Genomic DNA, 18965 nt, shown 5'->3' with positions numbered 1-18965 from the left:
GAACACGGGTTGCACTGAACTCAAAGGGAAGTATATATCACACTGTGCAAAGCATGGCATGTCAGTGTCTCTTAGAGTCCCACAGATATTTTCTTAGCCCCAGTGGCCCCATAACAAGTTGCTTCATGTTCACTTGCTTTGCGGCACAAACATGACATTAGAACAGTAATGTTGAATATGCAGAGCTTCTCAATGCTCGTTTATGTCTATTTTAAACCACAATGTCTGCATTTTTCTCTAAAGTGGACTGGGATCTGCTTGAAAGATTCAGCCTCTGCATGAAAAATTGTTCAAGGCGTGTTCCTCTATCACCGGTAGATGGCGCAAATTATCACAGTTTTCATTGGTGAAATCTACTCAGGAAAAAAACTATTATTAAAGAACAGAGTGTACTCACATAACTTTGTAACCATCTTTGATATATACATCAGGTTTTGTGTAAATGTGTGTATGCATGAACCATACACGCCCACACTGAGCACCTGATGATTGTAAACCAAGACGAACTTGAGAGGAAGCTGATCTCGCGAGATTAGATAAAAGTGTGATAGTTGTGTGGTGACGACAACAAGAAGGGTTCTGATTGGTTAAAGATAGCTCACCGGTGAAAGTGGTTCAGCGAGTCACCTGCCAAGTGTGTTTCCTTCTAAAGTTCAAAACCATTTCCAAACAGTTTCCAAGAGTGTCAAAACTGCCCCAAAATACCCAGAATAATAAGAAGAGTAGTTTACAAGTCCAACTATTCATGTTCTGTGTGCAAATCCTCTAGACTAGCCCTAATGCTTAGCTAACAACCAGACCGTCGCTGTCACGTGATCATATCCGATCTGCGTCAGGGTCTGCTGCAAAATGGAGGTGAGGTGCTGGCGAATATTGTATATTAAATAAGGTTATTTGTTCAAATGCACGGAAGCCACGGCTGCACGTCAACGTGGATGTAATACCGGGGACAAGCTGAATTGTGGTGTTGTTAATCTGTGACTTGTTAGGAAGATTCAGAGCTGTGCTCAATAGCTAACGCTGCCGCTAAGCTAATGGTGGCCCGAAAGCGAACTATGTGGCGTTAGAGCAGTGTGTTGTATTTTAGGTAATTGTTATATAAACATGGTTGCAGGATATTTTTTGAACATAGTGTGTTGATATGGTTTCGCAGTGGCACAGTGGTCAACTTGTAGCTGTCCTGAAGTAAGCTAACGTTAGCTTGAGTAGCTGGCGTTAGCTTGAACCGGACTGCAGGCCTTAGCTTAGCCGCACGATACTACGTGTAATTTAATATTTGTCTGTTTATTTATATACCTGGCCATAGACGGTTGTGTTTTGTAAGCCAGTGAGTAATATTACGGTCTGATATCAAAACCGTAGAGAAGCTTTTTTTTTCTGCAACACCCCGCGGGGGGCGCACCCTGCCACGCACACAATATTATTACAGTTTTCAGTACTTGGAGGTTGATGGACAACGCCTAGCTGTCTGTTAAAACTAAATAACACTGAGGGGAAACATCATTTATATTCACGACTGATCATTACAGCGGTCACATCAATCACTCCAAGTCATTAGGTGAAGGGGCAGACTGCAGAAACTCTTGTTGATGCCTTGGATCTCTTTTTTTTTTTGAGGACTCTCCCTTCATTTGTCTGACGTTTCCCTTTTGTCAGTGGATTTAGACTTAGAGAAATATGTGACTAGTCTCAACCATGAAAAGCGAGTACGCCCATCTGTAGGAGAAACGGATTTGTTCTGTCAACCAACCCACAAGTTTAAGGAAATTCATCAAATTGACAACATCAATAGGTTCAAATCAGCTTCATGCATTTGCCATCCAGTAGCATAGGCTTATGTTATTTAAGCTTTTGTTACCTAGGCTTATGTTATGTGCCCCATTCTCCGAATCTGAAATATAATTTTACTGTAGATGTTTGTTTTTTTTTTTGTTTTTTAAGAAATGTTTTAGCTTTTTACAACAGTTTTGGAGGCGTTATTTTACAGTGGTAATCACATTTTGTCCTTTTTTTTTTCTCTACAGGACCGTGAAGCTAAAGAACCGGAGCAGCCCAGAAAACTCTTCATTGGCGGACTGAGCTTTGAAACCACGGAGGAGAGTTTACGGGCCCATTTTGAACAATGGGGAACTCTCACAGATTGCGTGGTTTGTAGTTTTCTCCTAATCTGTGGAACGATGATCTTGGATGATAATGAAATGATGTAATCCTAGCTACACACTACTTCTGTTCTTGTGCTAACATTTTTATTTTTTTATGTCATTGCATCATTCGTAGGTGATGAGGGATCCCAGCAGCAAGCGATCGAGAGGCTTTGGCTTTGTAACATACTCTTCTGTCAGGGAAGTCGATGATGCCATGAAAGCGAGGCCTCATAAAGTAGATGGTCGTGTCGTTGAGCCAAAGAGGGCTGTGTCCAGAGAGGTACAAAAATAAAGCTAGACTAGAGAGCGCATACAATAATGTACTGTTGTTGTTTGCTCTGTGCTCACTGATCTACTCTGTTTTAGGACTCCAGTAGACCCGGTGCCCATCTGACGGTGAAGAAGATCTTCGTTGGTGGTATCAAGGAGGACACAGAGGAGTGCCACATTCGGGAGTATTTCGAGAAATACGGAAAGATTGAATGCATTGAGATTATGGAGGATCGCCTCACAGGGAAGAAGAGAGGATTCTGCTTTGTCTCTTTTGACGACCATGACACTGTCGACAAAATTGTTGGTATGCAGTTGTTCTGCGTTAACTTGACATTAGCGTTGGTAAACACGTCACAGTGCATGAGATCATTGTGTTTCCTGTTTGTCTTACAGGTCAGAAATTCCACACAATCAACTTCCACAACTGTGAGATAAGGAAAGCCCTGTCAAAACAGGAGATGAATTCATATTCTGGCAGCAGGGGTAAGCATGCTATCAGTGATGATGAAAGTTGTATTGCTCTTATTGTGTGTACAGGTCACTCATGTAATAAACAACTTCAGAATGACACTTATCTTTATATCAGGCAGGAGCGGAGGATCAGGAAATTTCATGGGCAGAGGGGGTAATTTTGGAGGCGGCGGTGGCAACTTTGGCCGGGGTGGGTATTATTTGCATGTGAGATGAAACTGTGTCTGGCCTAATGCAAATACACTTCGTAGTGATATTTACACAGTGTCCTGCAAAAGTGTTTTGACATTAGAGGGACAATGCTGGATTTTCCATTAGGCAAAAGACCAATTTATATATTTTTTTTGCATTGAAGTAAAAAACTAAAGCCCGTCTCTCTTGATTTGTTCTCAATTTCCCATGCGTAATGTAAAAATCAATGAAGAGGATGATTTCAGATCCAATTTTGCGGCCGCACTGAGACTGAGAGAAACAAAGTAACACTTACAGTTGTAAGGCAAGCAACTACGTGGCACGGGGCTGTAACTGTCTGGTAAAACCAGTCCTTCAACTTGGCCTAGGCCTTTATCTGTTTCGCGGTAATATGCAAACAAAGTGATAAAAATGTCTTTTCAACATGGCAGACATGACACAATACATTGGTTACATTTGTGGTATGTTGACAGTCAAAACAATATTAACGTATTTAGCGCGTGTTTGAAAGTTCAGTTATAAACGGATGCCATGAACTGAGCGAGTTTATGGATATTAGGCTGGACGAAATCTCATCCGTGACGAGGCAACAAGATTTAACTAATAAACACACATTCTATATTTTGCCATCCCTGTTTTTTAGGTGGCTATGGTGGAGGTCGCGGTGGTTACGGCGACGATTTTGACAATGGTGAGCTGTTAAAAGGTGTTAAACACGTTCTTCTGTATTCCGAAGTCAGATGAATCATAACTATGGCTGTGTCATAGGTTTAAAATTCAAGCTCCCTTACAATACACCAGTAATAAGATGCTTTACAGCAGTGTCACTGTAACCACTTATTTGGGTTACGATGTTGTGACTTTGCATTGTTTTTTCCCAGGTCCAGGTGGAAATTATGGTGGTGGACCGGGGTATGGGGGTGGCCGAGGGGGCTATGGAGGTGGCGGTGGTGGCCCTGGGTATGGCAACCAGGGTGGTGGTTTTGGTGGCAACTGTGATGGATGTTACGGAGGTAATGACGGAGGTAACAGTTTCATCTACTCCAGAATTTTGAGGGAATTTTGTATGTTGAGCTTTAGGAAGAGTGCACAGAGACACCTGAAATTAAGCCTTGCCTTAAAATTCACTTAAATCTTCAGGATATGGAGGCGGAGGAAATTACAACGACTTTGGAAATTATGGGGGCCAGCAGTCCAGTTACGGGCCCATGAAGGGAAACAACTTTGGTGGCAGAAACTCAGGTGGACCCTATGGTGGTGAGTTATTTAATCAGAATTAAAAAATCATTATGTAACAACATCACATTAAGATAATTCGTCGCGGTCAATGTTTAACTACAGGTGGCTACGGCTCTGGCGGCGGGGGTGGAGGTGGCTACGGCTCGCGGCGATATTAATTGTTTCATGTTTTGGTAAGTTGCATTCAGTTCCGCACCTCCCATCAGAGCACAGTACAGAGTGAGCCCATGAAAGTGCAGAATAACTGTTTGTTCTATCCTGTATCCATTCAACAGGCTTCAGTTCTTAGCAGGAGAGGCGAGGAGGTGAGCAAAGGAATTGTCAGGAAAGCTGCAGGTTACTTTGAGGCAGTCATCTGAAAGCATTAGAGGAACACACAAGTCAGACATTACCGCAGCTATATCGGAGAAGTTTATGGAAGAAGGACTGTATACACAAGACATGAGCGCAGATGATACCCTTCCTTAACTGTGATAGATGTTTCCCTACTGAGCAAATTTCTTTTCCTTTTGTGCGTCTGAAGTGTGTGTATTGTGCCTATGGTATCAGGGGTAAAGAGAAAATTGTTTTTTTTGATCTAAAGTCCGTTCTAAATATCTTTCTTTTTTCTTTTTTTACATGGGTTAGTTTTCTGCTGGCCAATTAATCTTATGTCTTTTAACCTGGATTTTGTCAAATAGCATAGTTATGTCAGGCCCTTAGATAAACTTAGAACTGCGCATTGTTTCTTTCTTGAAGATATTATGATTGCAAGTGTCAAGTGTATTTTGATTTTGTATGTAAAGCACAGTGTGTAAATCCTTAATGGCACCAGTGTCAACAAATATAAAGCAGTCTGGATTAGAATTAAGGGAATCCCTCACTCCTCTTGTTCCCAGAAAAAAAAAAAAAAACTCTAGATTGTTCAAATATTTTGAATAGCTGAAAAAGATCGAATAAAATTGTGTAGTAAAGTAACACGAGGTTCAGTGCATCATTGGTTCAGAAAAAAAAAAAAAAAGACTTAAATTGTATATTGTATGCATTTACGTGTATCAGGGTCAATGAAAAGGGAGTTTGGGGTAGTCCTAGAGAAGGGCCCGTGCACCACTTTATGCCAGTGTGGAGTGAGTTAAATGACAGCCACAAGCACCTGCAGTTGGGCCCCTCAGCAACGCTAGTGTGGAAGATGATTGCAGATGACTGTCAGACAGGACGCCTTCAGCCCCAGCACAGTGGACCAGTCAGCATTTTGAGAGAGAAGGGAGAAGGCAGCATCAAGCACAACGCCCATGGAGGAAGCTTGCAGTGTCGTGCCTGGTAGTGAGCATCTATTTCTCTTTCAAGGCTAGCTAAACTCTCCAGCAGCTGGTGCTAGCGAAGAAAGACTAGGTCCTGGACACACTGGAGATCCCCTTGAGTCAGAGATACCGCAGTTTTACCAGCAAACATTAGATTTGACACATTAACAAGGAAAAAAAAAAAAAAAAAAGGGAGTGAGTATTTCACAAACTTGAGAAGATGGAGCAGGTAAGAGTAACCACTTTGCTTGATTTACAGATGTGGAAAGAGGCATTCTCTTCTTGCTGAAAATCTGTAAAGACCTGATAACATGGAAGGTTCTGGATGGGTAAGACATTTTTTAAAATATTATCCAAGGCTGCTCATATTGTAATCTAACAGCGCATATTGTAATTGAGCAAGGCGTAGGCCGGAAGGTGTTTTTAAGGTAAACAGAGGAGGAGGACATCCAGTAATTTTTCCATTGTAACCAGAGTGTCCGTTGCCTGACTGTTTTGCCGAGGCAAAATATGGTTTCATATTCTATTATGCTTACTGTCAGCCACTTCGCTCAGATGAAGTTGACAGTAATAACAGCAAGAAACGAAAGAGCAACGTTTTCATTATTTGATCAGTGATTAATGATTGAAGTTTGGTTGATAAGATGTTAAGAAATGCCAATCCACAATGGTCTGGCCAGCAATCCAAATATATTACATTTCCTATAATATATGCAGAACAAATCTTCCCATTTGAGAACTTATAACAATCAGAAAATTTTGTTTCCTTGTTGAAAATTAAGTCGATGCGTTTAAATCTTAAATGTAAGGAGAATATATACGCTTTAAGCTCAAGGTTTTGCATCAAAAAAAGGTTGTATATTTTAGTGTGAATCCTCACTCAGCATTGGCGAATGCAAGATCACGGCTCCAAAGGGCCGCGCAAATCTCAGTTGTGTCATCCAGTAAATAAAAGTAATGGAAAAAATGGATCTGACGTCAGTGAGATGAGCTAATGTAAACTAACTGCATCACCAGAGAGCAACTGTGGCCCCAGGTTAAAACTGTTGATAAATTTCACTGATGCCACAAGTAGTTAGCGCGCTGTCCCAGGAGGTGTACACACAAATGAGTTTCACTTTTAAAGGTCGGACACGGTGCTGACGAATAGTTCCCGAGTTCAGAGTGAGTTCATGTCTTGTGGGAGTTTCTTCAGATTTTCATTAAAATGAAAACTTCCCCCGGCTGCAGCTGAATGATTCTAGGGTCGAGGAATCATTCTGTCATTCTGTTTGTGAAATGGAACTTTTACACATTGGACTCTTTTGACTCTTTTTTTAAGATTTATCCGTGTCACTTTTAATTAAGCTTTGATCAACGTCAGATTTTTCAGATTCCACGTAGGTCGAGGCTGCTCAGGTTTAAAAAAAAAAAAGTGCCAGCTGTTTTCTTGTCAGTGGCAGGACTAGTATTTCTACAGAGGAATCATGTCAATGAATTGTTTCTGTGTTCATGTGCAATATTGTAATGTGTGAATTTTTTTTTTTTTTTAATAAAAACATTTTCCACGAGATGAGTGTTTTATTTCTGGAAAGAAAAACACCTTGAGAGCACTATGCTGTGAATGTTTGTCTTAACTGTGGACTAAAACTGTTATCAGACAGGAATTTATTGTTTGATCTCCTTCATTTACAGATGTCCTTGAGTTTATTAACCTCCTCCACCGTTTGGTTTGCCGCGAATATAAAAAGGGGCTTGGTGATCAAAGGTAGCTCCTGTGTGTGAAAGTGTGTGCAGAGGCCACGCCGATTGATTGCGCAGGGCTTTACCTTTGAATATGCTTCTCTGGCGGACCATTGTGAAGCTGTCGGGCATGGTTCACGCTGATCATACTCTGCTATGACACGACAATGGTGCTCTTTGTCATTTGTCATATTAAATAAGAGTGGGTGCCCTTTATTTTTACAGCACTTTCCTAGAATGAAAAGATTCGGGTCACTGTACAAATAAGTAGATGGTGAAAGTGGTTTAATCCAGCGACGTGTTTCTTTCGCACGAGATTCCTTCTATTTACTGTTTTGCAAGCCCTCTCTAAAGCCTTCAAGTCAAGTACAGACTTGAACATGTGGTAAGTTACGCAATTGCTCTTTCAACTATATCCGCCTGGCATCAGTCCATTATGGGCTACAGCAAGCCACACGATGTCTCACAGAAAAAAAAGGGAGGCCGCATGCCTATATGAACGGTTTATTTAAAAGCACAGAAGTCGGGTTTTAAAAAAATAAACTGGGCAGCAAATCATAAAGAGATAGTTATAAAATATGTAACATTCATTTAAATGATCATTAGCATACAGAAATATGATATATACAATATATTTATATATATATATACACACACATACAGTAACATTTTCATCATTCTCAACAGCAAGTAATGCTTATATTTACAAACTATTGGTTAAAGAATCTGTGAGAGTATCCGAGTACAAAAGAAGTAAAATATCAAAAATATTACAACATTCAAGAGAAGTAAGCGAAAACTATACAATAGTTCTGGACTACCAATGCTTAAAGCTGAAGGACTACAAAGTTATTGCATAGTATACTATGAAAACGCAGTACCAAGTTACAAAGGAGATATGCGGTTGTCTTCACTCTTGTAAGTCTTTTTAACGCGTGGGACAAGAAAGATGCTTCCGTTTGTCGACTGCTGGAGGGAGTAGTCCGATGGGGAGTAGGAGTTCCCCTTCTCGTCTCTCAACAAGCCAAAGACCTCCAGGTACAAGCTGTTCAGCTGCCGCTTCATTTCCTTCAGGTTTGTGATGTTCTTGTTCTTCTCACTCAGCAACCGCTCCTTTTCGTCCTTCAGCGAGTCCAGGTCCGTCTCCAGAACCACTATGTTCTCCATCTTGCGTTTGCGGCAGTTCTGGGCGGCCACCTTGTTCTTGCCGCGGCGGCGGATGTCGCGGACCAGGGCCAGCTGGGCCTCGTTCAGTTGGTGCTTTGACATCATCTCGTTGAAGTCGTCAACGGGCAAATTGATAATCATGTCAACAGTGAAAGGTATTTTGAGGGCCTTGGCCCTCTGCTCGTCTCTGGAGAGACGCACGTCAGAGCGTTTCTTCTTTTTGTCTTTGGTGAAGGGAGCGTTGCTATGACCACTCTCTTCTTCCGGGTCTACCCTGTGCTGTTTGGGTTTCTTTTCCTGCTGCTCTTGTGAGTCCCCAGTGAGTACTGAAATTGACGATTGGAGATCATCAGGTTGGTAATTTAATGAAAACATCTCTGAGTAGTCAGATTCTGCGCTCCCGGGGTTGTGGTCCATCTCATCCATTTCTGAATCACTGTAACCAAAGGAGCCACCTCCATATGCAGACTTCGACGGTGAACTAGCATTCGGACTGGAGTATGAAGAGATTCCCGAATCTGAGTCAGGCAGTTCTACTGTCAAATTTTGTTTACTACTGTCAAATGACTCTCCAGGAGAGAGGCTGTAAAGATCCATGGATGTGAAGGGGCATTTGTTTGGGACATCAGACAAGGTGGTGCTCTCATTTCCTTCGAGGTCGTGTTGACCGTTGCTCCCCTCCAGCATAGTGTTGGGGTAAAACATGTCACAGAAGTTGTCTGCACTGTAGTTAGCATCTAGCTGAGGAGCTTTCACCTTCATCTGGCTGAGGTCGTCAGACGGAGCCATAGTGGGAACAGAGGCATCAAATGTATTCATAAACTCTGCAGGACTGACGTTTAAACTGTCTGTTTTCCCATCTGTGAGACTGGTCATGGGGTAAAAAGAGTAGTTTGTATTCTGCACTTCAGGACTGCTTGGTGTGTCCTCCATTGGCAAGTTCAGGCATTGCTAGAAGAAAAAACAGATGCACAACAATTAACATAAATACAACCGAAAGAGAAAGTACTGTTAAAATATACAATTAGTTTTGGGGAATCATAAGCAATTATTATTATCTTGAGACTATATATTGAAGAAAATGTGCTGTATTAATTTTAAACATGAAAAGATGCATGGCTTTATCTTATTATCTTTAAAAATACAGGGTTTCAGTTGGCAGGACTTGGGCCTGGGCCAGACAGCCGTGCAAATCTTTCCAGTTGGCTGATATGTGACAAAGACTGGTAGAGCTGGTTGTAGCAGGTAGCCAACCGTGATTTCCATGTCTAACTAGATGTTCGGTTGTTAAAATCTCCCAGCTTCCTGTTACATAAAGTTAACCGACAGCTTACACTCAAAGCAGCTTACAATAACTGGAACAAAATTCCACACAAGTCTTATTTCTGCAGTTTGAGCCATATTAGCAGCTGGTCAGATCAGTGCTGTTTTAAGGTAAGGATTATAGCCCGTCCACACAGTGCTCCACCCTTTTGCTAATGCAAATAAGAGGTGCCTTAAAACCAAACTGATAAAGCAGCAATTGACAAACTACTCTGTACAAATCTTCACCTTTCTGCCAGTAAGCAAAGATTTTAAGACTGATACACTCTCTCCTAGTTCTGATATACAAAGCAACTGGCCACTAATCATAAAAGTCACCTCTCTCTCTCTCTCTCTCTCTCTCTAACGCTTTTAAAGGTCCCAACAATGAAGCCTACTCACAGTGTAATGAGCTGTGTGCACCTGTCTCTCTCATATGAGACCCACCTCCCGTAGGTCAAACAAAAAAGTGTTTGTCCTCTCATGCCAGGCTCCGGCCATTCATGCATTCTTTGGGCATTTGTTCCACAACACAGACAGCCATTTCACTGAGGCGGTAGAATCTATGTATTATACCTGCAGTTCAGGGAGGGACAGAATCTCCATCCAGGCCTGCTCCAAATCAGGAGACATCTGACCTGGAGAGAGGCTGGCTGGTGACACGGCTGGCTGCTCAGGGGACATCATGATGTTGCTGCTGATAGGCAACGAAACAGCAGGCGTGTCCAGGCAAACTGAAGTGTTCTGTGAGACAAAAATAAATAAATGAATGGCAGTTTTTATACAAATACAAGTTAAGGCTGTCAATTTGTGGTATAATTCCTTCTACATGCTTACCTCTGGTTCATCTAAGGGAAATGTCTCTGCCAGTAGCTGCAAACATTCATCAAATGACATGGCACCACCATTCTCCTGTATGAAGTCGGCATTCTGCAAGAGGAGTACAGTACTTGCTATTATATTTAGCACCTTACATTCTTTGTGGCACACTGTCTTTTCAAGACAGCAAAAGTTAATATCTATAGAGCTTAGGTCTCTGTAGAGTAGTCTCTATAGCAGGCTACGCTGATGCAAAACTGAAAACCCACCTGCGTTTCCTTAATTATACAGGACTAGGAGGTTTCTTAGGTATAAGACAGCCGGAGCCTATCAAATGAGGAGGGAGTGGTTCACTCCTGACATGGGTGATAAGGAGACTGTTCCCGTACCTGAGTAACCTCTAGAGGTGTGCCAGTCGACTGCAGCGGAGCGCTGGGTGGCACGCGAGGTATGTACTCTCCCGTCTCCTCGTCGAGCTGTAGCTGTGCCAGCAGGGCTTTCTCCTGCTCCCGGACGAGATGCAGCCTCTTCTCCTCCTCCAGCTCCCGCTGCCTCTGTAGCTCATGCTCTTTCTGACGGTGGTTGTAGTCAAACACCTCACGCCTGGCACCCAGATCAATGTCCTGCTTCCACAGTATGTCAATCAGGTCCATGTCCTGGAAAGACAACCGCAGATGTGTTAGAGAGTTGTGCGCGGCCACGCGGCCCCGCAGTCGGGACGCGATCGGAATTGGAGCAAGGAAGAGTGTCCCCGTCCCGAAGCCATTGCACCTGCCACACCCAGTTCCTCGCTTTCTGTTCACTGACAACAGCAGTGGCACTAATGTCAAGGGGGAGAAGCTGCATGAATAATAAATGCACTTCTCTCTTTTCCCTGTTGCCACCACACACCAGCACGTATCCTCATCTGATACCCTTCCTGAGGCAAGTGGTCATTACCCATCCGATTACAGGGAGGTGTGAATTCGTCTGTCGCGTTCAAACTCACAAAAAGTCAAGTTTTTGATTTGCAAAATACTTCATGTTCAATTTTTGTTTCAATTTGCAAACAACTAGTTTTCAAATAGTTTAGAAGATAAGTTCAGGGCGTGGTTTTAGAGTACATTATCATCGTAGAATAGGAGTACTATTATAAAGGGTGGTGAAATGTAATCACATGTAATTACAAAAGTAAATCTCTTGATCGGTTGCCAAGCAGAATTACAAGATTGTTCTCGTTTTCTGCCTTGCTATGTCTCCAAATAAATACCTGCTGCTTTTGATAACAGATCTTAGAACAATGCTGCACGACAGTCTTGTCCTACATTTTTATCTGCACATTTAGACTGAGCGCTGCTGGCAACACAGAACATTAAGCCCCGCACACAAACATCTCTGAGGACATTTTAATACCGCTTCCTGCATATTTCCCCTCGTAGGCCGAATGTTAGTTGGTTTTTTAAACAAGAATGTCTAAAGATAAATTATGATGCTCTCTTCTCGGGCCTTTTACAAGAATTTATTTACAGAAGGAAAATGTTTCACAAGGCCCGAGGATGTTGCATAAACCCAAGACACTGGTTCACAAGGAAACATCATGTGACTTGTTTCTTCCTCAGATGTAACTTATGAGATAGGCTTCATTATACGCGGTTATATGGCCAGAGTAGACATAGCCTGGAGGACGCCAAGAGGGAACTGGAGGAAAACAAAGCACAAAGCAGAACAATGCACAATGTGGAAGAGGATGTGGAACTGTTTAGAAAATACAGAAATACAATGTTTGTCACTTGTTTTTGTGTCATTAAACCTTAATATATATATAAACTAAAAAGGTTTATATATAAACTAATAATAATGGCATAGAAGCACCTATACATATTTTAAGACAGTGATGACACTTATTGTGACTTCAGGCGCTGGAAAATAAAAACCCACTAACACTCATTGCATCAGTGTTGCATCAGAAGTCTGACCACTAAAGGATTACGCATTACCAAGGCTGCCTACAATAAATCATACCACGAGTGAGAGGTGAGCACACAACCAGACATTATGGCTCCTGCAGGAATGTAAAAGTAACCTACAATGCCACCGTGGGATGTGTGAACACACTTATTAAGGATCATTTCCACCAAGAAAGAACAAAAAAAAAAAACAACACACTTGTCTGTTGGTCACACCTTATTATAAGCTCATCAGACGGGTCATACAAGTCCTTAAAAAACAATCACATGCCCAAAAAAGGTCTGGTGCCTACATGACGGAATTTTAATCAGCGCTTTCACCACCACTGATAAATGCTGCTTTTATATAACACCGCAGAGTCAAAGTAACTTATCACATTCAGCTCATAACCTGCTTTAATGGCAAATCGATTGTGTAAATGTGGGCGTGTGGCTCGAGTAAGCTATTTCTGACACGGCTGTCACAAGACCTGGATTGGCACCAGAACAAGGAAACGAGCTCAGAAAAAAAAAACTCCTCAGATTTCCCACAAATCTCCGACAGGCGATAGCAGCCAAACATGCAGTCGCCTTAACACGGATACAGGATATGCAGGATAAACAACAAATTGCCAATTTATCCAGATACGATTTTGATATCCAGCCAAAGTAATAGCTAACGGTTGCTCCCCATACAGGAGTGTGTGTTCTGTTAGCGTGGGTTGTTCATTTACCTCCCTTCAGCTAAACACAAGGGCCCTCAAAGGGGACCTGACTGGTGGTTTATTACACCTCCTTTCATCACAACTCACTGGACGTCCAGCCTTGACCAAGGATGATGAAACACAGCTGCGCATGTTCCGAAACATCCATCTAGGCCCTCATCAGTCAACTGTGTACTTCCACTGACCCTTTCTTGTGACAGGTTTATCCCAGCCATGAAGGCCCAAACGACAAAACAAGAAAACTATCAAAGTTCAACATTCAACATATATGAACATATCTAGGTCAGCCTGACTAGGATGAGTTCTGCTTCTTCTTTTACACTTCACATGACAAAGTATACAGACAAACAAGCAGAGGAAGACAGTGGTAACATTATATGCTTTAAAGAAGTCACGCATGGTGGTTAGAAGCTCCACTTTATCAGATATGGGATCACATGCTTGGACGAAGGGGGAGGAGGGGGGGTGGGGAGGCACAGTTACGAGAAACGCCTCATGAGAGTCCAGCTTTTCTGTTGGCGAAACTTGTCAAGATGAAACAGAATAATGTCATTTTATTCTGAAAATCTACAACAACACTAAGATATACAGCTGTTATTTTGATAAGGCTTGATTTTTATTTCCTGTCGGGGAAAAGCCTCTTAAGCGGATGACTTGCAGAACCGAAACAGAGGACAACCTTAGTGTCTGTAACTAAACAGAGCATAACGACATTGATATTTCTACAGTATAACCCTTAACCGACGCCATTACGGCCATAACGTATGAGTTACTTCATTTCAAAGTTAAAAAAAGAAAAAAAAGTTTACCTGAACTCTGTCACGCTATATAAAAAGGGAAGTTGGCAGTCAATGAAAACAAGTTTATCATTTCTACCAATCAGTTTCAAGAAATATTCTATTTACCTGTTGACTGGAATGCATCGCCTCGGTTTCCATCATCATGGATGTGTCTCTGTTAAAAAAAAGACGCCTTATGACTTTTAAATGTGTGTATTATTCCTCAAATGGCAGAATAAAAATGGCGAGCGGTCCCGAGCCGATATAGTCCTTCGCAGCAGCTGAGCTAAGGGAAATATTGCTTCCTCCAAATCTAATGAACATTACGGAAATGATGACCCCGCCCACCGAGCTGCGGAGCCGGGATCGTCCCCCTCACGGCGGCCTATGAGGCTGGAGATGAGCGCCGTGTGCGCATGCGCGGGCAGCAGCCGATAACAGCAAGTTAACACACTACTCCCCGAATAAAAAATATTACACAACGTATTAGTGTGACTTTGAAACTTTTGTCAATTCTTAAATAAATAAATTACTACCTCTATATTATGTCGGCCTATTTGTAAGCGTCCACAAACCAGCTCATGTGGAACTAAAACCTGTTTTAACGTTTATATCCTAACTCCGTCACAGCAAAAGTTTGTTTTAGTGCCGAGCGCCCCCTGCTGGCGTCTGTGTCCGGTGTGGATCTAGGAGACCCTGGGGGCCCTGATGTCCCGTGGGTAAGTCACTCTCTGCTGCTGGATGACCATCACAAAACTGTGAAGAGAAAGTCAGACGGAGCACTCCATTATAGTAAAAGCCCTGTATTCAAAGTTCAGCAGAAGTATTGGCCATCTTTGTCAAAGTAGTATGATCCCTGTCAGTACATATAATTTACATTATTATAATTGATGTATTGAATTGTAAGACATTCTTGGTTGAGCTGGAGCGTATTTCAATACTTTTTGGTATAATGCAGTGTGTTTTATTTGTTATGTAATCACATGTAGGTATAGCATGAATACAATATTCCCTGTACTGCATTGCTTACAGGTTGGTTATAAGACATGGACATATTCTAGTAAAGTTTACCCCCAGAAGTGCAGTACTTGTTACAGTTAATAACAGTACTTTGGACCTCTTTGGTAGCAGGCTATATGTTTATTTTAATTCACATATACTGATGATGAAAGACTGTTATAATGCTTATTAGAAATGTCTCCAAATAACCAGCATGTAGGCTACTAAACATAAACCGGTATCTAACAGCTGAAGTGGTGACAATTCAAAAGCTGCAAATAAATTGATGTTTTGTGCTAAAGTATGATGTTGAGGTTTGGTGCTACTTTTTTCTTCTTTTTCTTAAATGTCAAATGAAATATTTAACTTCTTTCACTTTTTGTTTGGCACAGTTACAGAGACGTGTAACGGGAAGTTGTTTTTCAAGTTAATAGAAAGTGGCTTTTCAAGTTAGGGTTTTGCGTATAGCAACACAATGTGATGCAATCTTTACAGGAGAAAGTGTACCTTTAACGCCACCGCTTTTAACTGGCAGCTGGAGCTACTGTTTAGATTCTCCATATGACTCCTCATATAATAAAATGTGCTTCATTGTTATAGATCAACACGCAGAATTGCATAAACATACTAAGCAGTAAGAGGTCTTCTTTTTATTTTTATTTGTATTTTCTATTAACATATGCTGATGCAAGTTTTGTTGAGTATACCGTTGATTAGCCTAAACTGTGATGTTATGTACAATAAGGTCTAAATCCTTCTTCACCTCTGGTGCTATAGATTCCACAGCCCAAGTTATTGGCTCCACATTGAGGATCTCCAACATAAAAACGTTTCTTAAACATTAATGTATTATAATCCAAGAATATATAAACGTATGATTTGAGAAAATACCTCTCCATGAGGATTACTTCAGATATAAGTATATTTCTTGATAATATAACAGAAATGACATTGTTCAGAACTATTTTTAGTAAAAACCAAAATTAAGACAGATGCATGTTTTCTCTTGTAGTAGCTATCTAAGTATCGAGTAGGTCTTTGAGCACCGGTGGTCAAGACAGACAAAAAGCTTCTAAATGACCTCGCTCGATTCAGGAATATATAAGAAAGCTTTAAGAGCAATGGGCTATGGCGAAATTCTTCGCACTTAATTAAATGTGAACCTCTGTGACACCTCAGCGTAAGCAAGAAGTCGTATCGAGATGCAATTAAGTGGCTTTTGAAATATGTCAGGGTAATAAAGCAGACTTAGTCCTGGCTCTAGCACCTATCTGCAAAGAACCTCGCACTTAAGTGCAGCTCACTGTGCCACTGCGCGAAATTACACTAAAAAAGACTATTTTTTCCCCCCTCTCGTGCGCGCTCATGAGCACGCGTTCACGTTTGGCAGCTCCACGTCGACATTCTTCCAGCTGCATATAGTGAACTGCACAGCACTAGGGGAAGAAAAGGTAAAAGCGGCGTCGGCCACCTTACGATTAGAGCGCTGCAAGTCCCACAGACGGACATCAACCGCAGTGAAAACAGGCGTTTGCACTGTGGACCCAGACGTGGACTGCAATGTCCTCTGCTCGATTTCTGCTTTTGCATTTTATGATCTAGACTATTTTCCCCCTCGTGTTGGATTGCAGCTGGTCCCTTGCGTCTACCTATATCAGGTACAGTATGACTTGCAGAACTTACTTCGTCTTAATCATATTACTTCTTTAGAAAATAGCTGTCAAGATTGTGGTTGAGGCAACTTGTTTTGTTGCATTTTTTTTGCACAGCTGAAGTTGGTGCTCATGAAGTGCCAAGTCTCATAACTACCTTCAAACTGATAGAACCTAATACTCCTGGAGCTCAGCTGGCCTCCTGCACTTTCCTCATTGCTATCATATCTATCTACATTGTTTAGTGAATAGCTCATTCTCCTGGGCCTGCTCAATTCAGAAAGTTGTTAAAGCTCAACAGGTAGAGTCAATGACACCTTGGCACAAGAGTGAGACAGTCGTAATAAAGATATACTCCAAACTGTTTGGTTAATATGTTAACTTTGATACAAACCAGATGGTCCAGCTTGAAGAGGTAAGTAAATACATTTTGGGATCTTTTAAGCGAAGGGTGTAGTATAGATCAAATATTGCATGCACCTAAATGATATTTAGACATTTAATCATTTCTGTTGAGCTGACGATGTATAAAAAGACGCCACCTGGCCTGCTTTACCTGGGAAAGGGAGGACCTACCACACAGCGAAGCTTTCCGTAGGCCTGACCCTGAAAACATTCAGGGCTTAGCAGCTTAGCATCTTTCTCAACACCAGCTATTTTCTCTTTCAAAGTCGTAAATTTTGCATTGGAATCAACACAATAAAAGAAAAGACATGATACAACATGACGTCCTGTTTTCCCTTGCCTTTTCTGTGCCTTGCTGCAGGTTAAAGGAGCACCCAGTCATGAGGAGGATAAGGTTCCAGACAAGGGCAAACCTATGAGGTGGCACTGTGGCTTTCCAAATAAAGTTCTGTGATACACTCAGACTCTAATTGCCTGTAGTCAGTGCATTACAGAACTTTGTTTTGGGAGTTTTAACCGGTGGGAAATAAATCATCAAACATCTGGACATTTTAGTGTACAGCACGACGCAATACTTCTGTTGATAAGTGACCATTTTCTCTCAAGTAAAGTTTCAGTTTCAAGCACTTCTCGTGGTCTGTGTCCTTTCTTTCACGAGTTGACTACACTCAATTTGTGTTCCCGTGTGTCGGTTGTCATTTTCTCAGGCTTTGTTTTAAATCATTACTTAAAGAGCAGCTCTGTGTGCCATATGGAAACACTAGTCATGCTGGTCAGGTGACTGAGTGGAGGTGAGGCAGAAAGGTAAACAGTGCTGTCACACTCTTTGAAGTCACTGTTTTTACAACTACACCTCGAAGCTCACACATGAAGAATTTTGAAACGGTGATAACGGTGCAGCAATGAGGTCAGATAAATTCTGATTATTTTAGACAATAAAAAAGATGATGAGTCTCAATCTATTGATTTGTTCATTTTGCATTAGATTTACTAAAGTTGACAACATACAGGTTTGATAAATTGTCAACTTTCTTGTATTATTCAGAGCAAAGTCAAATTTTGCCCATGTGTATGTTTTTCTATTCTATAAACTGTTTCACCCAGAAAGTTATATGGACTGGATGTCTTTCGTTTTCTGCTAATATTTACCCAGACTGACTGTAAATTCCAGTCCCACCAGTCAATAGAGCATATGCAACCAGTCACACGTTGCAAGGCATGCTGGGAAATGCTTTAAATGGTGCATTCAGGTGCCTCTCGTTAGCTCTCTCTTTTTCTTTTTTTTTTTTTTCCACAATGAAGAAAAACGTGTCAGTTGTGTAACCATGTGAAATTCTTTGGTTTTGAGATTAAACTAAACGACAAACAAAACAATGACACACATATTATAGACCTTACCATAATTACAGGCAGAATTGTAATTCCCTCATGTTTCTCTGCTCTGACTTATAATCATGCATGCAATTTCACAAGTACAATTGAATAAAGATTTAAACTAACTGCTAATTCATGTGCAGATTATGTTCCAGCGCTTATTTTGTACGAACTGAACGCAAACATAGTCAATTTATTATAATTTAGGTAAAAGAAAAATAAAGTTCTCATACTCAAAAAGCTGGAACTAGGAAGTATTTAGTATTTGGAATGGAAAGAGACATCAAAACACTTAATGATTAATGTACTGTCAAATGCCAAATTAAAACACAATAATAACACTTTTATTATAAGAAAGATTAAACTCAACATCTGATATTAATTTAAACTTGCACAAATTAACATTTTAAAATATATATGACATGGTATAATTATACTGCAGTGTCCTTGCTGGTCTCGCTCTCCAAATTTGGCGACAAGAAACCTCCCCATTTTCA

The 18965-nt window shown here is 41.2% G+C and overlaps 2 protein-coding genes across 5 annotated transcripts; one reads left to right on the top strand and one right to left on the bottom strand.

Moving 5' to 3' along the window:
- Positions 1-677: 677 nt before the first annotated feature.
- Positions 678-7149, top strand: hnrnpa3 (heterogeneous nuclear ribonucleoprotein A3). Of its 4 annotated transcripts, none has more exons than XM_084544878.1 (11): positions 678-855; positions 2025-2147; positions 2278-2424; positions 2511-2721; positions 2811-2900; positions 3004-3078; positions 3724-3771; positions 3962-4093; positions 4221-4337; positions 4422-4492; positions 4595-7149. In XM_084544878.1, exons 1-10 carry the CDS (start codon positions 850-852, stop codon positions 4475-4477), a joined length of 1005 nt encoding a protein of 334 aa, XP_084401004.1. In that variant the 5' UTR covers positions 678-849; the 3' UTR covers positions 4478-4492; positions 4595-7149. The 4 variants fall into 4 exon arrangements, with proteins under 4 accessions (XP_084401004.1, XP_084401003.1, XP_084401002.1 ...); XM_084544877.1 differs by having other exon boundaries at positions 3962-4105; positions 5859-7149; XM_084544876.1 differs by having other exon boundaries at positions 679-855; positions 3962-4105.
- Positions 7150-7809: 660 nt separating this feature from the next.
- On the bottom strand, positions 7810-14351 carry nfe2l2a (nfe2 like bZIP transcription factor 2a). The gene is made up of 5 exons (XM_084544875.1): positions 14165-14351; positions 10999-11265; positions 10628-10720; positions 10367-10534; positions 7810-9439 (listed from the first exon to the last, which is right to left on the bottom strand). Exons 1-5 carry the CDS (start codon positions 14201-14203, stop codon positions 8207-8209), a joined length of 1800 nt encoding a protein of 599 aa, XP_084401001.1. The 5' UTR covers positions 14204-14351; the 3' UTR covers positions 7810-8206.
- Positions 14352-18965: the final 4614 nt, after the last annotated feature.

The sequence above is a fragment of the Chelon labrosus genome (genome assembly GCF_963514085.1).
Source record: "Chelon labrosus genome assembly, chromosome: 5".
In the NCBI taxonomy this organism is placed as follows: domain Eukaryota; kingdom Metazoa; phylum Chordata; class Actinopteri; order Mugiliformes; family Mugilidae; genus Chelon; species Chelon labrosus.
The sequence above is the reverse complement of the archived record's forward strand: the minus strand, read 5'-3'. Positions and strand labels throughout refer to the sequence as shown.

Coding starts and splice junctions, on each gene's coding strand:
- hnrnpa3 (XM_084544877.1), top strand. Junction 2,901..3,003: donor TTCATATTCTGGCAGCAGGG/GTAAGCATGCTA, acceptor TCTTTATATCAG/GCAGGAGCGGAGGATCAGGA. Junction 4,338..4,421: donor CTCAGGTGGACCCTATGGTG/GTGAGTTATTTA, acceptor GTTTAACTACAG/GTGGCTACGGCTCTGGCGGC.
- nfe2l2a (XM_084544875.1), bottom strand. CDS start 14,203: ATGATGATGGAAACCGAGGCGATGCATTCCAGTCAACAG. Junction 10,721..10,998: donor CACCTCTAGAGGTTACTCAG/GTACGGGAACAG, acceptor CTCCTCTTGCAG/AATGCCGACTTCATACAGGA. Junction 10,535..10,627: donor TTCCCTTAGATGAACCAGAG/GTAAGCATGTAG, acceptor TTTGTCTCACAG/AACACTTCAGTTTGCCTGGA.